General features: G+C 36.4%; 2 protein-coding genes across 5 annotated transcripts; both read left to right on the top strand.

The window, feature by feature from the left end:
- The first annotated feature begins 5,563 nt into the window (after positions 1-5,563).
- LOC113306665 lies at positions 5,564-8,903 on the top strand. 4 transcript variants are annotated; one of them, XM_026555579.1, is made up of 7 exons: positions 5,564-5,810; positions 7,360-7,521; positions 7,660-7,881; positions 8,166-8,280; positions 8,357-8,431; positions 8,605-8,667; positions 8,773-8,903. In XM_026555579.1, the coding sequence occupies exons 1-7, from the start codon at positions 5,598-5,600 to the stop codon at positions 8,796-8,798; spliced, it is 876 nt and encodes a 291-aa protein (XP_026411364.1). In that variant the 5' UTR covers positions 5,564-5,597; the 3' UTR covers positions 8,799-8,903. The 4 variants fall into 4 exon arrangements, with proteins under 4 accessions (XP_026411364.1, XP_026411376.1, XP_026411368.1 ...); XM_026555591.1 differs by lacking the exon at positions 8,605-8,667; XM_026555583.1 differs by lacking the exon at positions 8,605-8,667 and having other exon boundaries at positions 8,166-8,431; positions 8,773-8,831.
- A 50-nt stretch (positions 8,904-8,953) lies between these two features.
- On the top strand, positions 8,954-10,577 carry LOC113306689 (stem-specific protein TSJT1-like). The gene is made up of 4 exons (XM_026555600.1): positions 8,954-9,329; positions 9,591-9,831; positions 9,947-10,067; positions 10,165-10,577. The coding sequence occupies exons 1-4, from the start codon at positions 9,118-9,120 to the stop codon at positions 10,380-10,382; spliced, it is 792 nt and encodes a 263-aa protein (XP_026411385.1). The 5' UTR covers positions 8,954-9,117; the 3' UTR covers positions 10,383-10,577.
- The last annotated feature ends 8,600 nt before the right edge of the window (positions 10,578-19,177 follow it).

Genomic DNA, 19,177 nt, shown 5'->3' on the forward strand with positions numbered 1-19,177 from the left:
CAAGTTGTTACCAATGTTAGGGTGAATTAGAGTGATTGAGATACAATGAAAAAAAAAAAAGTTGAAAAAGAAAAAGAGAAAAGAGATGAAAAAAAGAAAACAAATGGTAGTTACCAAAAAGTAGAAAAAAAAAAAGAGAAAATATTGAGACCAGACCATTTGACCAAAAGGAATAAATTCAATAAAGTCGACCACTGGTACCCTTGTATATGCCAGTTGTGTTGACCTAGAGTTAGGTTATCGACCACTGGTACCCTTGTATATGCCAGTGTGTTGATATTAGTCAGACTAGTATCTCAATCCATTAGGATAGGTTCATTTTGGCGGAGGCCTTCAGACAGATATGGGAAACACCGTTCACTTAGTAAACATCAAAACCATACATTTTTTCTATATCCATCTTCTTGATCTATCCATGTGATTAGTTTTGACTCCGAATATGATGTCCATAGTGCAACTATCTGAGTAGAGCTCTGTCACTTTATATGAATTTTAGTATGCTTGAGTGCAAACTTGTGTACAGCAATTGGAATTTCGCATCAGGGTACTTCTTCCTGTAGTCAATAAGTATGCCAACCAAGGAGATTCTTTAGTGCCTTCCAAGGTTCTGCGTAGATATCTAAGGTCTGGAGTACAGGTTTTGTGGGTATATCTCTGGTAAGCCCTCCCGAGACTATAACTCGGCCACTAGGGCCACCTAGGGGTTTAAAGGCTTATTGCATACGCTAAATGCAATCGACGATGCCTGCGACAGTGAGTTAGGATTTTATTTTGTAGTTTTGATTTGCTCGGGACTAGCAAATAATAAGTTTGGCGGTATTTGATAGACGCATTTATGTGTCTAATTTGTCCCAATTGTTTATATTGTTAGTGCTCGATTTTGTACTTATTTGGTTATTTTATGTCTTTGTAGGTGTTTTTGGAGAAATAAGATTTTGCGGGGAAATTGGCTCAAAATGTGGCATTTGAACCTCCGTAGATAACGTACCAGAAGCACCCCAGAAGTATGTTGGAAGCACCCCAGAAATACCCCGGAGGAACCCTGAAAAAGTGTTGAAAATATCCCAGAAAAATTACTATTTGCACCCAAGGGGAAAGTGTTATTCGGACTCTCACTATGGATAATGGGCACCCATTTCAGGGCATGTACTAAAGGGACTCTCGAACTGGATAAGGGGGAGGTCATCTTCATAATTCAAATCTGAAAAAAAGGCGGGAAAACTTGGTTTCACGCTGTTGATTTTGGAAGCAAATTGTTTGAGCTGTTCAGGGAGATTCAATGCTGCAAATCGATTGGGATGAACTTCCCAGACAATAACAAGCCCAGTACAATCGATTGGACCCATCCAATTGGGCTGGAATGGCCGAGAGAGGAGTCCCAACAGAGAGACGTGTTCTGTTTCGAGTTTAGAAGATTTTTGAGAGATTTCTGGAGGACTTTGACGCTGGATTAACATGTACATGGTCCTATTCAAGTCTAGGGAAGAGTTTGGTAGCTATTATATAGCTAACAGCACGTGAAAAAAAGAAAACAGAACTGATTATCGTTTCAACCTCAGAGAAGAAAAAGAGGAGATTTCATCGGGATTTGATGACCCTGTTGAGTTATAAAAAGGTTGGGTCGAGTCATAAGAAGGGTTAGAAAAGTTTAGGAAAAAGTTTGGAGTCCAGGAGAGCCGAAACAAAGAAGTTACAGAGAATTGGTGCTGCTGCTGCTGCTGCCATTGAAGAACCTGAAGAACACGAAGAACAGACTCGCAGAGTCCGTCGTTCTTCAGCAGTCTTAATTTCAACACCCAACTGTCGTTGTTTTACAATTGCAGAGGCTTGTATCGTTTATTTTCAGCCTTTTCAACTTTGTAACAGTGACGCTGTAACATTTATACAGCGTTGCAAACTTCTTTTTACACCATTTTCATCAATAAAAACACATTATTAAGCCATGGATACATCTTATGATTATGTTTTTGGGATGAGGAGATAAACCCATTAGCCAAGGCGACGGAGGAAGCCATTGTTCCACATTAATTGGTATAATTCTAATTTTACTATTTATTTGCAATATTATTATTTGATTATTTGCATGGGATTGAATTGAAATATTAGTTCTTATTGAATAGTTGTGAATTAATTTGATGAAGCATGCTGGGTTTTAAATACTTTTGATGTTTTATACTCTTTGATTACAACTATTACTTCAAGAATATATTTGAGGCAAATATTAGAATTATTTTTAAAGATAAAATTGCGTGAATATTATTTAGAGTTTACTATTTATTTGGTCAATGGTGGAATCCTAGTCTTGGTATTTTTCTCCAAAACTTTGAATTATTTTATTTAGTTGCCTGTTTAATTTAAATCTATAAAAATTGTTTTCTTCATAAGTCTGATACGAATCCGTTTTACCACTTCAACTACAATCACTTTTGGAATCACACCATGATGTCGTGTCATTGCTTGATTTGTTGAGCATTTCTTCCTTTCGGGTTCCCATAATCATGAGTAAATTTGTTAAAAATCTTCAACTATATGGAATCCCCCGAACTGTTGTTTATAGTTGAAGGACGAGTTGCCGCATACCATGCTTGGGTGATTGCTAAATCTTCCTCGGAGTCAAACGATGCCATTTGTTGTATGTGGGAATAGGTTCTATACTAAGCTATTTATAGATGACTCTTCTAGGGTTTAGGGTTTCATAAGAGTCTCAAGAACACACGAGTTTTGGTTCAAGTATTAGCTCTTTTTATATAGAGAAAAACCTCAACGACTAGTTTTTTTAGAAATTAGCGAATGCCGACATTGAAGTTAATATGGAAAAGAATGCCGGCACCGGATTCCGGTATTGATTACTATTCAATATCCATGCCGGTACTTGATTATTTTTTTTTACAGAGATTCGGCATAATCTGCAGTGAATGCCGGCATAGTTCCAACACCAACATACAACTCCAGCATCCGATACCGGCATTGAGTATATTTATGCGACCATTGATCTCGGAATTTCAAAAAAAAAACGGCTAGTTTTTTGAAAAATAAGACCGTTGGAGCTTCATTCTATATAATACCCCCCATTCCTTTGGAAAAATTTACAGAAAGCACCCACCAAATAGCAAAAATCCTTCTCTCAAGAAAGCAAGCCTCAAAAATAGATCAAGCAACACGGTTCTAGCTTCACAAGCGATGGGAGATTCATCAACAAGCTATATTTGCAAACCACCATCAAGCTCTACCTGCATAGTAAGTGGATTCAACATTACTAATAATATATGGACATTTAAAATCTTCTCTACTAGGACGTATCACTAATATAATCTTCTCTTACAAAGTCATCATTACAGTTGTCAAATTTTCAAGTCACCTTCTTATCTAGCCATGGACTGTCTTTTTATTTATTCGACGTGTAGAAACTGTGATGGGACACGCCAGTTTTGGATTGCAAAAATTGATGATGCTGAAAATGGAAGAATCTTTCTAAGGTGTTTGAATCACCCAAAACGCGAAGAGTTTCAATGGTTAGACAAAGATGTTGAACTATCGGAAATGAAGAGAAAAACACAAAGACTAATGCAAGCCTATTGATGGGTGTTATAGGTGTTATATGAAGGGAAAGGAATATGTTGAAAGAGAAGATGAACCAGTGAAGATGATCCTTGACACCGAACTCCCAGACGATGTTTTCTAAGATATTCACGAAAGGCTCAAACGAAACGTAATTGTTGAAAAGGGATGGAAATAGATTATGAGATCATCTTAAACCAAAAGTATACTCCATTCACATGTTTTTTAGTATGTTTTAATTTAAAGTTTCGTGTTTTTTAATATGTTTTAATTTAAAGTTTCAAATATAATGTAATAGATTATCTAGGAACGAAATAAAAAGAGCATTCATAACAGATTTATAATCAATCCTGGCATTGTAGTTATAATTTCTGAAGGGTTTACACAGTGCCGACATGGAAAGATATCTTATTTACCATGCCGATTTTCTGCAAAACTATCCAAGTTTAAAAAAATCAGAATTCCGGCATGGATTCCTATAAATATTTCTATGCCGGTACAGTTCAAATTTTATACAGGAACTTGGACCCTTTCATCCCCACTTTCCGGCATAGTTTTAGAAAAAAAATACAATACCGGTATTAGTTGCGGCATGGAATTTTAATTACTTATCTACTCCGGAAGCAATGTCGGCGCTGTTGAACCTAAACATTTCAATGTCGGCGCCCTTGGTGTAAAGAAAACTTACAAAAAATACATTTTTCTAGAAATCTAAACATCTTCAATATAAACCAAACAACTGAATTGTGCTTAAATGTTCTTAATCCAGGTATCATAAACCAAAAGTAAACTAAACAACTAAAGAGTTCATCATGAGGTACAAACAAAAACAAGTTCGAAAATTTTCAAAATGTAACAACCACCATCCAAATGAAGAAACATAACTAAAGAGTTCATCACTTGGTCTTTTGCTTCTTGGCGAGTACCTTCCTCGTTTCCCCGAACAAAGCTTTTGCATTTGGGTCTTCCATTTTATCAAGCTTTTCCTCGAATTCTTTCATTTCTTCAAGGGATAGCACCTCTCCTTTTTCGTACTTGCAACCAAACATCTTCTTCAACTTGCTAAGCCGACGTCGCTAGTTTCATACATCCAACACATAATTAGTATATATATATGCTAATATAAGATTATGTGTACATTAATTGACTAAGCAATTAACAATACTTACTAGCAATCCAACGGTCTTTTGAAGTCCAGCCATTGTAGGTGGTGCCTCTGTAGGAGTTGGAATGGGAGGGTTTTTCTGTGGTGGAACTTCGACGTCGTACGGGCGCACGACAAAAGGATGTGACTCTTGCAGGTAATAAAACATGTAGTCGGGATGAGCTTAATCACCGTTTTTCGTAAGCTCCTAGTTACTAATATCTACCAAACGACGTGGTTCCCTATCCCTCCAACATGTTGGTTCTGGAGTTGGATCATACTCTACGCTCAACTTCAGCTTAGCTGAAAAGCTCAGAGAATGGTCAACTTCGTACCTTTCAAGAGAGCATGTCTCAGGATAAGGTAATTGCTTATATCCAAGTTGCCGCATGACACGTCGGGGATTAGCCATAGCGTATCCCTTTGGGTGGAACAACGGTCCGTTCTAAAGTTATTAGACCTCAAAATTTGGTGGTTCTCTCTAGCCTCCTTGTAAGGGTCGAACACAACCTCTTTGGTAGTCATCGCGTCCAGAGCCAATTTCATATTTGTCAATCGACGATTGTTACCGGGATTCGAAATATTGTTGAACTCGTATCTCTTAGCTCTATGCTCCTCGGGTTCAGAAAGGTTTTTGATCTTCAAGAAGGGGTAGTCCGTGAACAACGTTGGGAAGTGTTCATAAGCCCACACCAATACTAGCCTTCTTAAACTAAGCCAGTCGTCTTGCGCTACATCAAGACAAAACACCTAGAACGCGGATGTAGGTTGGTCCAATGTTATTGCTGGGATACTATAGTTACTGTTAGTTGTCCGCACTGACAAATCCTATCTAATATATCTAGCAGTATTATTATTGTTCTACGGAAGTACAGTCCAGATACCGTGAAGAGAGATGATACTCGGGAGTTCGTCTACTTCACCTGATAAAATCATCATCAATAGAGAAATCTATAGAAAAAGGACATTTCCTACTACTATTCCAACTAATAACTTACTAGATTTCTCCGTTTTCTCCACCAAATTTATTATTACAAAACCAGTAGTAGCGTCATTCAAGTGTTCATCCACTAAAAAGGAGTACAACAATGTCGAAAACATCATTGAGGTAAGAAAAACAAAACCCTAGTTTTGCACTTCAGCTTACGTTTATTTTTCTTTTATGAAATCTTCTTCAACTGCTTCCGTAGAAACTTTGTGTAATCTTGTATGTAGGTATATCAAAACTAGGGCTTTTATCAATTTGAAACCATGTATGTAAAGAAATAGATTTGATTGAGCAATTTCTCCATGATTTATATGGGCGGGTACCAAGATTAGCAGCGGACGGTACCATTTGGGTGATTCGACGATCAGGGTAGGGTAGGATCTGTTTGTCCTATATGTAATAGTACCCGCCACGGTAGGAATGGTACCGCCTCAATGTTTCCTTTACATTATATGTATCTCTTAGAAATGTAAGAATGCAAATGTAATGCTTGTCGAGGTTGCCTTTCGGATGCACTGAGAACTCTAGGCACTCGTCATAAACTTTAGGAACTGTAGGCACTCAGTCATAAGATTTATGAAAGTAAAACATTTTTCATTTCAATATTGGCCAAAAATAGGGGTGGTCTTCATGAACATCCTCGTCAACCAAAAGAACCGCTCTAGTAGGCAAAGCATAAGCATCAAAGCTTGTTTCACAATAAGCATGATAGGAATTGATATGGCGGTTCTCAATTCTCGTTGAACATGGCTCCTGAACTAGAAGTGAGAAACCTTGAATTTTATTTAACCATGAAACAATCAGTTACCTGCAAAGAGTGAGAAGTAACCCATAGCTCGCTCCACTCCAGGCAGGATAGCCTTGTCAACACCAAAAATAATAGGGTTACATCCAAAGTAGTTAATGCAGGTTTCTTGGCCGTTACACAAACATATCCCGGAACATAGAAAACATAATCACTGAGGATGACAACAACACTAGTTCTGTCTGGATTACTAGCAGCAGAACCAGCACAACAAACTTTTACGTCATTAGATCTAGGAGACTAGGACAGATCTAAAATAAAAGCAGTTAAAATTGGAACAATATTTTGCTGTTTATAACCCGACTCCCGAGTGAATCAATCCTCCAATCCTCTTCACCGCATTTCTTTGTTGCATTTCAGTCTTGCATATGTTTTATTGGGGGTGTTCCAAGTTTTTAGAGCTTAACCTATCAAAAAAATGAAGCTTTTTCATCATGCACGGCTAAATTACTAGCAATTGTGAGAAGACTGCCACTGCCAGGCTGTTCGAAGTGTGAACAGATTTTCTTTCTTGGTGTAACCAGACCTAAAAAGCTCCCAGTTTAAAATAATTATGTAGGAAACTTAAATATCCAGAGTAGTTGGCAAATTCAAAATTTCTTGTCAAAGTGGACATCAACGAACAATCGGGATTCCACATGATTGGCTTTACCTCAGTTTTACAACTGCCACGAAGTATTTTGCAAGCCGAAGTAGCAAGTTTTGTCGCAGAGTGATGCCTCTGTTGGTTTTCAGTTCGTACGATTTTCATTCTGTTATGGATTTTAATTCTAGTAAGATGTAAAATGTTCCCTTAGGAGTTTTATTTTAACCACCAACTGTTTGACTTAGTTTTTGTTTATTTTTGGCAAACGGATTTAGTAGGAGTTTTCTGTGTTGTCATCGCTGGATACTCCGTGGGATGGTGACAGTATTTGGAGTACAATGGGTTTATACTTCTTCAGCTTACACGTTCCTCTAAGTTTTGGGGGTTTATCTGCAGTTGCTCAGATACTGCAGCAGCCAGTTCTTGATCCACAGATAGAGGTGAGGCCTACTGCAACCACAGGTTTTACCAAGATGTATCTTAACTAGAAATGATCAGCTTTCCCCGGTTAAAAAACTGCTGGTATCGGTGTATTCTATTTGATACTAAAGCTGGGTTTACTTGCTGACTTTATGCAGGCAGTGTCAATACTTTTGATTGTAACTATGGAGTTATTTGGGACTTTAGCACTGTTGAGGTACACTAAAAAGACAGACTATAAGCTGGCAAATTTATTTTTCCAAAGTAGTGAGTTTTCAAAGCAGAGGAACTGGGTGAAGGCATCATGTTTAGGCATTGGATTTCTCATTTTCTTGGTTTTTCTTACATCATTTGTCGCTGACATTCTAATTGGTCCCAAGGTTAGTCCAATGCGCATATATTTTCTTTGTATGCATTTTCCTGTTTTCCTATGATTAACAGAACTGATGCATTGTATCATGCTTAGTTGATTTAAGAAGATGGAATATCTTGTGAGTTCTTACAGACTTGATCAAGGACTTCCAAAATAAAACCTACTGCATCATCTTGGCAAACCTTTTTCTGTTTTTCACCTTTGTTTTTGTGAAATGTCAAGGTGAAACTTGATAAACATACATTGTTGATTATGCACTTTTAAACATTTCTTCTTTGTTCTAAATATCAGGATGTGAACAACCCAATGCAGAAGGAGATTCTTTCAAGTGGCCCAATTGCTAAAATGGCATTTTTCTTTCTCTATTGCTTCATTACACCTTTGCTGGAAGAGACTGTTTACAGAGGTTTTTTGCTGACATCTCTCTGTTCTTCAAAGATGAAATGGCAGCAAGCAGTAATCTTAAGCTCTTTCATTTTCAGTTTGGCTCACTTTTCTAGTGACAGTTCTCCTCAGCTCTTCGTCATTGGTTGTGTCCTGGGTTGCTCTTATTGCTGGTCTGGAAATTTACTTTCTTCTTTCACAATTCACGCTCTATATAATGCATTAACATTGATAGTTACCATTTTATCTTGAAATAAAGTAAAGATTCTTCGTAGAAGTAGTTTGCGTACGTTTGTTTCGTTTTCTTAATTTGGGCAGCTTTTTTGATTTATGTTCTGGTTCTAAGCTATCAAGAATGGGAACCACTTATATCATCAAACCAGTTCCAGCTCCAGTTCCAAACATATTGGTATAGCAATTAAATAGGGATGGGTTCAGATTTAGTTCAGTTGTCAGCTATATGGATAACCATTTGCATAACAATATCTTCACAAGTTTCTTGTTCTATTTACAGAAAGAAGACAGAAAGAAATGAACTAAACGGAAGAAAAACAGAAAAAAGAAACTGTATGGGTTTGTCTGTACCAGAAATTAACTTTTCTACTACTAACACGTATGAAGATTGAAAACAACCTAAGAATGGCCACCTCATTACTCATGCAGAACCAACCAAATACCAGTACTGCCACGTCGCATTGGCGGCGTAGATTAGCATAATCATTTCAGTTATGTAAATGATATATACTAAGTGTTCATCATCAGAAGCTGTACTTGATGTATTGGTAGTAAATTGGTAGTGTTATATACTTGGAAAGAGTTTCTTTAACGTGCTCTGGAGTTGAAAATTTTTGTCTGAAAGATGTTGGCTGTTTTTGAAAAATCTATTGGGAAACCTCCTGAAGAACTAAGCATTCCTTTGATTCGTTCTGCATCTCCATCATCGTCATGCAAGTGTCGCAGGGAAATTGCAGAAGTTTTTCGATCATTGCATCCAGATTCATCAATTTATAACCTTGCCAATGGAAATATTATGGCTTTATCCCATGATGGTGAAAATCTTCTGCAGCCAAGGTAACTCCTACATATGTGCATTTATGTTAATATATATCCACCTCCAAAAATTATGAAGTTAAACTGTAGTGATTTCTCCAAAGAGTATGAACTCGAACTGAAGTGACTTCTCAAGAAAAAAAAATAAAAAAAAATATTAGTCCCGGCGGGGCTCGAACCGCCACGCTCTAACCAACTGAGCTACGGGACTTGTTTTGATAGCAATGCAATTCATATTACTTAAATATTATCGAAACCAATTTATCAGCTAAAATACTGCAGGTCAATTGTTGTCATGGATGATGTGTTCTGCATTTTCGTCGGCAATTTAGCGAACATTTGTGAACTTAAACGGCATTACGGCCTTTCTCTACATACAAATGAGCCACTGCTAATTATAGAAGTCTACAAAGTTCTTCGAGACCGCGCACCATATCCTCCTGATCAAGTCATCAGAGATCTTATTGGTACGTTTGCCTTCGTTCTATATGACGCCAAATATAAGAACCTTTTCGCTGCTCGGGTAAGTTATCGATTATCTTAGTTCATTTATACTTTACCACTAACATTATATCATATACAGCCAAAAGAAAATGCACAATAGGTATAGCTTGATAATCAACATGGGTGTTTTGAAGGACCGTGACGGGGGTATACAATTCAAATGGGGTGTGGCAGGAGATGGATCGTTAGTCTGCTCTGACTCTCCCGATATCATATCAGAGTCTTGCGGAAAGTCTTGCGCAGCATTCCCTCCTGGTATATAAGATGGACCCTGATGTTATAAACTACTGAATAGGTATATCCATATCTATATAATAGGTCAATCCGTCGTATAATAATCAACATTTTACAGGATGCATTTTCATGAGTGGGAATGGATTGGTTAGTTTTGTGCATCCTCTCCACAAAGTTAGAGCAGTCATTCGAGAAGAAGATGATGGCAGTAACGGGAAAGACTGTACTGTTATGTTCCAAGTAGATTTGTACACTCGGCTTCCTAGCATTCCACGTACGGGAAGTGCTTCGAATTGGGCAGATGCAACCAAAGTCATTCAGAGTAGTGCTGAATAAAGAGATGGTCGAGAGCGGAATCAACTAAACGTAAAAGTGTGAGTTCCTGAGAGTTAATCAATGTTAGTCAATTTGCTAGTTCCAGCCATACTACAAAGCCCATGGCTTGCACTCTTATTATGAATGTATGAAGCATGCCAAATATGAATAATTTGTACTGGTATTATTCATCGAGCAATAAACATATGTGGGAAATGAGTTCGGTGTTGTGAATTAGTTCTGAATACTAGTAGGCAGATTCAGAGACAAAAATAATCTTCATTACAAAGAAAAGATGTCTGTACAGGACATTAAATACAGACTAGCAGTTAGATTGGCCATCCACGACAGTTAGGGCAACCTCCTAAGTCCTATGGGATGGCTAATCTAGCAGCTAGATTAGAAGACCACGTCATCTGGGATCACTATACAACGTTGTTTGGTTCAGCGCTTTAAATCTCAGCCGTTAGATTAAAAAATTAATCTCCCAACGATGAACCGTTCAGCGTTATAGTCACTTTTTGAGCGCTGAATTATTCAACATTTCAATCTCGTTGCTACTTGAACTGCGAGCACTTGCTAGGAGAGAGAAGTAGACAGAAGTAGTGTTAATTTTTTTCCCACACTTTTTTCTTAATTTGCAACACTTTTTGGCCAATCTAGCAGCTCAATCTAGCCCATAGGGGTCAGCCTAACAGGCACAGTTGTTATTAATTACAGCTGTTATGAGTTGTAATAAATAGACACAATGATTAAGAGAAATAGAGAGTGTATGTGAGCGTTACTACCCTCCCTCAAACTGAAGTGGGGAAAGAACCTTCAGTTTGGTCTTCAAAAAATCAAATCTCGGTGCAGCCAGCCCCTTTAGTGAAAATTTCTGCTATCTGTTGAAGTGTAGAGAGATAAGTGACCTGTAAAGACTTAGATCGAACCAACTCTTTTATGAAGTGAAAATCAAGAGTCACGTGTTTCATCTTGCTATGAAACATTCGATTTTAAGCAAGATCAATGGAGCTTTTGTTGTCACAAGATTTCACCATCATTGGCACTGACTTTCATTGATGCAGGGTAAGGAGTAGAGCATGGTTTAATGCCCACAAGTTTGCCAAGATTCCACCATCATTGGCACTGAGTTTCATTGATGAGGGTAAGGAGTAGAGCATGGTTTAATGCCCACAAGATTCATTTTTCCTAATAAGTCAAAAGCATACTTGGTTTGACTTAGGAAAAGACTAGATTTGTTTCTTTTTACCTCTAAACACCAAAAAATAATGTAAAGCACCTAAATCTTTTACTGGAAATTGTGTACTGAGATAAGCAATGATTGAATCACGACGAGATGAACTATTTCCTTGAGTTTCAATTGAACAATACTAGTGAGTTGATTTATTGGAATTTTAGAAATTGAGTTAACAGTGGGATTTTTCATTAGAAAAAGATCAGAAAATGACAAAGATAAAGAAAGATTGAAAGGGATTTATCAAGAAAATCAAGAAGTTGAAGAAAATATAGAACTGAAAGAAGAATTATATAGTAATCGTTCTGAATGGATGAATCTTTAAACGTTCGTATGAAGATGAAGATGAAGATGTTAGAGAAAGAAGAGAAATCAGAGTAGAAAATTATTGCAGAAGAACATGATTAGATCGTTATAGTCGTCTGATACCATAGTAGACAGATTCAGAGACAGAAAAATAATCTTCATTACAAAGAAAAGATGTTCGTACAGGACATTAAATACAGACAGAAACATACTGACCACACACGTTTTACAATCCTAGAGAAGACCTAATAACAGAAACAATTATTATTAATTACAGCTGTTATGAGTTATAATAAACATACACAATGATTAAGAGAAATAAAGAGTGTAAGTGAGTGTTACTACTGAAAGGGGGTTACCACTTGTCTAATACTAGATACTCAAAGATGGATTGTAGTTATCCATTGACCGGACAGGAAAATATTCTCTCTCTTTCTCATGGTGATAATCCTTTCTCTCAAAAACTAATCCCATTTTCCTATTTTCTTCATCCTAAATCTAGATTTTCTCGGAAGATATGAGCGAAATCTTATATTTTCCGAGCAAATTTAGATAACATTATTACTACCCCTTGTGCAAAAAAAATAAAAATCGCATTTTTTGGAAACTTAAGTTTGGTTTTTCCTTTTTATTTTTTGTTTAGAATAAATAATATTTTACGGCAATTTTATGTTAGATGATGTTTCAATGCACTTTTACAGTGATTGGTTATGCTATTTCGGGTTTTCTGAAGGACGTTTATATCGATTTCAATAATTGGTTCAAATGATCATTGAAGACGATTTATTCCGGCATGATGACGTAGATCTACGTTTCTATAAGGATCCACGGTTTGATTGTGATGATGATTTATTGTGCATATTACTCTCCATCCATGAGAGATTTTAATCTCATCGAAGAAGAAGAGAAAGATAATTTTATACGGAAAAATCATAATTTAAATGCCATTCCCTCAACATCATCAGTCACTTGTGTGGAAATCATGTTTTTGATACTTATATTGTATTACAACGCTTTTGTGATACATGATATACGTATTCTTTTTTCATGTTTTTCATCTTTAATGTATTTACCCAGTATCGAAGTCAATAATAATAAATTTACTTCTTCAAAAAAAAATAGCATTATCCATTACAAAGAAACATGTACTTATGGTGGTGCAACATGTACACATGTTATATGTATCAAGTGTTTGCATACCATAAGTGTGTAACTTTTTTTGTATTGTGCCTTGAATATAACTGTTGGGCGTTTGTTTAGGTCTGCTTATGTTCTCTAACTCCATAACAAGGTAAGTCCATTAGTTCCTTTTTTGAGACATAAAAGCATCGGGAGAGTTAGGTCAAAGTATGGGTGTAAATTCTGCCCGACAGCCCAAGGCCCAGTAGCGTCCGCCCTGTCCCATGATAGATCATGGGTTCCCGTGGCCCATTACGAGCTGGCCCGACCTATACCACTTAAATAAGAGTGCGGGCACATGCCACAGTTTAAATTTTCTTGTCCGACCCAATACCCTCCCTATTAGCTCGTCAATGTTACCCGCCCTATTAGCACGTCAATGTTATCCATTTACCTAGCCTAAATAACTATTTTCATTTTTTTTTATCCTAGAATATACTTGGTACAGATACTTAATACAGTGAATCCTCATAGTTCTCTTATGTATTTCTTAACTTTTACTTCATAGGAATCTAAATTTGCTAACTTTTTAGAGAAAATATTGAGCAAAAGCTAAGGTAGGAAAAATTATAGGAAGCTTGGTTTATCTTGTTCCCAACTCAATCTCGTATTTGATTATTAATTTAAAGTAAAATTTGTGTGTTATCACAATTACTTTATTTTTATTTTTAATAATATATATATGTATGTAATATATTCAAGGCCTTCTCAGCCCTACCCGCCCGAGCCCAAATTACATAACAGGCTTGGGCAGGCCATGTGTACTAACTATAGATAAATAACCTTGCCCGCTCGGCCTTTTAATTTCATGGGTAAGAGATGTTCTGGCCCTCCCTGTACCGTCCCATTTAATAATTAGGCCAGGCTGCCCGGCCCGACCCAATTTACACCCCTAGGTCAAAGAATAGGAGAAACATAACGACTATTTTCTTTGCACTTGAGTGTTCTTTTGTTTTTAAGAAAGTGAAGAAGTACAAGGGATGCTGATTTGAAAGGGGTTTATAATGTGATATATTTTAATCTTGTTTGATCTTAGTGGAATGATTTCGTCATCTTCGATGTGGATGTAGATCAATTTGATCTAACCACTATAAATTTTGCGTCATGTGTGTGCTTGTGGTGTTTGATTTCATTTCCTATTTCATATCTTGATTGTGCTTGAGCTAGTTGTTATAATAAGTTGGCATGAGAGCCTCGGATAGAAGCGATCTATAATGGCGACAAAGTATGAGATTGAAAAGTTTGATGGAAGGAATGATACCTATGGAGGCTAAAAATGAAAGTTGTTATTGTTTTGGGGTAAAAACGTTTTACTGAGAAAAGGTAAAATGATGGAGTAAGCTGATGCTAGTGAGACCAAGTCGTCTAAATGCTTAAACAGATGCACTGTATGGAAGTGCTTTGAGTTTGAGAGACCAATCCATATGATTCTGATCTAAAGCAAGAAATGGGTGTCCCAGTCTCGATTCAGTCACAGTAAGGGGAAAGGGGTCGATCTATAGGGAGGAAAGCTGAGAAGGTGTTTAGATCAATAGAATTTAGTGCCAATGTTGGGATGTATTTAACTGCTCTGGAGATGATTTATCTGTGTTAAAACTGAGTAAAAGCTTATGTGGTGTTTTGGTGTTGAGAGAAAGGTTTTGTCTGTCATATCATGTCAATATGTGGAAGAACCTGTTTGAAGCAGTGGTAGTTAACACATTTATGTCATGTAAGTGGTGGCAGTTGTATAGAAGTGGAGGAGTAGAGAAGTGGAAATCATGGTCAAACCAGTTCCACCTCATTAGGGAGACTTGGTGGTTCCAAAACCACTACTCCATTTACTCCTTCAACTGCCACCACGACTTACTTACTTTCTCATCGTGGGTGCATTGCTGTATCGCACGTGTTGTAAGTCGCCAAACCAAAATCCAAGTGAATATCCCCCATGTGATATTATTGATTTCTCGAGAAGGGTTAAGTCTTTATAGACATATATTTATTTTGTGAATTGTTAACATAGATGCTAGTCTTAACATATTGATGAGTAACATATTTCTCGATGATGAGTCTAGCATGCTTTATAGATACTTGTTATTCTGATGAATAAAGCATAAAGTATCTGCTGAGACGAGCAATGATGCGTCGTATACCATAGACATAAAAAAATATGATGGAATTCTCTATTGGTAGTACTAGCAGATTAAAGTGACAGTTGAGAAGCAATAATATGTGTATTTTATGATATTTGTGGCATATTATAGTGTCTCCTAAATAACTACACAAAGTAGAATTCTTTGTGCCTCGAATCCCGTGCGAAATGGTTGCCAAAACCCGCCAAAACTCACTAAAACCTTGTTAGGCTAATTTGGTCGTGGAGAAACATGTTCACAACTAATCGGGCCATGCACAAAGACTGTTAAAAGCCCAGTCCACTTACTCTTTATCTTGTCAGTTTTTTGGGACTGACAGTCAAAATCCACTTGTGCTTGTTCAACTATCAATTCTGGTAGACTAACAATGTATCATCCTCGATCACACATATTTCCGTGAAAAAATATTTTTCCCTGGATTTTCATATTCCCTCGGACAGTCTGCTCTCTGTGAGTTTTCAATGTTTATGAATTTTTAGTTTTCCAACTATTCATGTTACTGACATTCCTCTGTCCGTGACATTTTATTTCTTCTGAGTTTTCCTAAACTCTCTCCCATTTCTCTCTTTACCTGAATTTGTCTCAAACTCCTCTATCGTCTTGCCATCACTATATCCATTTTTCAATGGCCATCACTAACAGCAACATCACTGCTTCTCGTTGCTTCTCACAAGATCCAAACCATTATTTCAGTCATCATTCATCGTTGTTTCATCATTAGTCATCCCACATACTATCAACAACATGGATCATTTATGCCAACACTAATTTCATCTTCAAACTCTCTGAGAACCTCAACAAATACTTGAACTAGCCTTTTGACTCACAAACTCCTTATTCATATTCAAATCCATTAACAACTGCCACGCGTGATCAACATCGACCATCAATCATCAAACTGCTATCAATGGCAGTGATCATTGAATCCACAACTTCATCTTCCCTGTTTGCTTCAATCTTGGTTCTCACTGAATTATCACCCGAGTTGCACCTCCAACATAACTCCATAACCACCATTATCTTCATTATCCATCTTTGAAATTTCTAAAATCAGACAACCCCTTATTTTTCTCCATCTTCATCCTGATCACCATTATCAGCTGCATCTCAAGTTCTTCTCAACCATTACAACGGAAACTCAACTCTACTCCCATCGAGAATCATTGTCATGATCACATGACAATCAATGGAATACATCACAAATGTTATTTCCTTGTTTGAAAATTCAAATTCAAATGAAATCCAAGTATTATATTAATAACCCAACCGGTCTATTTAAACTCTACAGATCCTTCCAAATAAATCCAATCACCATCGAAATGAAGTATATTTATTTCCATGAGACTAGATTACTCTAAAGAACTTGAGATATATTCTAAAGTGCTTGATAATTTATAAGGATCATTTATGCATTATGATGAAAAGTATATCATCTTCATGAACTGTAACACTCTAAAGTAAATGAGATAAATTTTCTTTTATTTCGTAATAAGGCAACACCACTTACATGAAGCTCTCAAAGAAATGCACAACTATTTGTTGAATTGTTTCTTTATAGAGTACCATGCTATGATTGGATCATCACAAATAATAATCGAGCAAAGCAATGCTCAATATTTGTTGCGTAATTGGTATAAAGATTAAAAGTTACATAAGATCCCTAAGGGAAACTCTTATGGAAGAGTAAATCATCCACATCTTATGGACCAAATATTGTCACTATGGGTAAATTTATCCGCCATATCTTTGTGAAGTCAAGAAGTTACTCTTCAAATTTGAGGGGCTGCTTTTGGATTATTCATCCGGTTATTAACTGACTGGATATGACTACATATATATATATATATATTTACTTTCTTTATTCCCATCCGGTCATTTAGTGACCGGATGAATTTTTTTTTGCTTTTTTTTGTGGTTTCATCCGGTCGTGGAGCAACCTTATGATATTTTTTTTATCCTTTTAATATTTTAAAAACAGAAAAAATAGGTCCCAATTTATGGATGTATATCTAAATTTACATAGTGAGATAAATCTCCATAAAATTTTGGTCATCCATTTATATAGGGGTTCTCCTTGAGTTATGGATGTTTTTACATCCATACCATGGGAGTTTCCCTAAGAACCAAGAGACAATCACACTTTGTTAATTTCCTACTAAATCTATTCAAACAGTTATCATACGATATCTCACGGTGGTAATAAAAAATGCATCTATAAATTGCCTTTAGTGAATGTGAAAGGAATAATATTCAATAGAAAATAATGAGTCAATTAGTCTAGTGAACTGTAAGTCACTCGTACTTGGAACATTGAATTCACATCGATGTTTGTTAGAGCATAACTTGGTTGAACTTACCAAGCGTTGGTATGTCAAGTTTGGTCGTCATATTTTAGTGTGTCAAAACTCATATAAATTCGCTTGATTATATACTAGAGTCAACTTCGTTTAGGTTAGACTAGAAAGTCTAGGAATGTTGATACATACAAGTATTACTCCGAAGACCCGAAGAATATGAAGAAGTAGCGAACTACAACGACGACATCATCCTTCCACTTGAGGTTAGTAATATTGACTTGAACTGTTTCATTCCTAACGTATCTTTCAAGTCGTGCTATATTGAAAACATAACTACGAAGTTGTATATACTGTACGTATTGTATAATACTCTAGTGATGTGACTTGTATGATCATAGTATTAGGGAATTAGACTACGAAGAATAACGCTTATATTTTGAACTTCGTAGATATGACATCAACATAATCTTGTATATATTGTTATGATTATGTGAATAGGTTATAGTGAAGATTTCATCCTAGGAAACAATGTTTTACATTCGTTTAAAGGAATTATATTCATGAACTTGTTTCATGAATTGAAAGGGAAATCATTAGGTTTATTGGTCCGGCTATTCAATGCAAATCTTTGGATGATCAATATGTGTGAGATGGTAGAACCGATCATAACTATGTTATGTATCTTGGTATAACTAATCCCAATGCCTGACTTATGATTTGGTAGGACCGGTTCTTCATTAATTGGAGTAACCGATCCTAAGTAATAACCATGAGATGGTATGATCAATATTTGTAATTGGTGTGACCGATCCTAGTAATTGGTGTGACTGATCACAGAGTATTGTGTAATCGATCCTTGTAATTGGTAACTTGTCCTGGTAACTGGTGTGACCGATCACAAGCAATACCAACCGATCCTGGTAACTGATGTAATCGGTCCTGGTCACTTGTGTGACCGACCACAAGTATTTCCATATTAAGGCATAACCAATCCTAATGATTGGTAGAACAGATTGAACCCATGTATGTGATTTGATATTTGATCAATCACATAGTTATATTGGAATACAGGTCAACCTAAACTTGTTTGGAAGTGTAGTATAACCGATTCCAAGAATGTAGATCCATGTAAATATGAATAAGGATTTACAGTGAAAAGATGTCAACATACTTTGAACACGTACAATAAATCTTATCATTTATTTTTCAAAGATATTCTTTAGTACTCAAGGAGATCATGTGCCGGAATAAATTGAGAATCTTTTAATTAAGGTTTTTAGTTTTATATGCTTTAATTATCAGCAATTAAATGCATATCTCTAGAGAATATAAATTAGTGATGTGCATTTACTAATTGGAGATTTTCTATTGATAGATTTCAGAAATATTGGACAACCATTTATTGGAATTAGGAAAACCGAATTTTTCCATTCATTGCAAATCTTGAGAATTTTTAAAGCATTGCTCGGTCGAACTCGCAAGCGTTGCTATCTCAAGCTTGTTTGTCAAGTTTAGTTGCCAAAACTATAAGTCTTGATTTCTATTCTACTTATAGCTAAGTCTCGGACTAGGATAGAAAGTGTAGTTGATCTCTAGACTCCACGGTGTTCATCATGCAAAGACGTAGAACTACTCAAGGAACTGGTTGAACTTCATCGACAAAAA

The sequence above is a fragment of the Papaver somniferum genome, chromosome 1 (assembly GCF_003573695.1).
Source record: "Papaver somniferum cultivar HN1 chromosome 1, ASM357369v1, whole genome shotgun sequence".
In the NCBI taxonomy this organism is placed as follows: domain Eukaryota; kingdom Viridiplantae; phylum Streptophyta; class Magnoliopsida; order Ranunculales; family Papaveraceae; genus Papaver; species Papaver somniferum.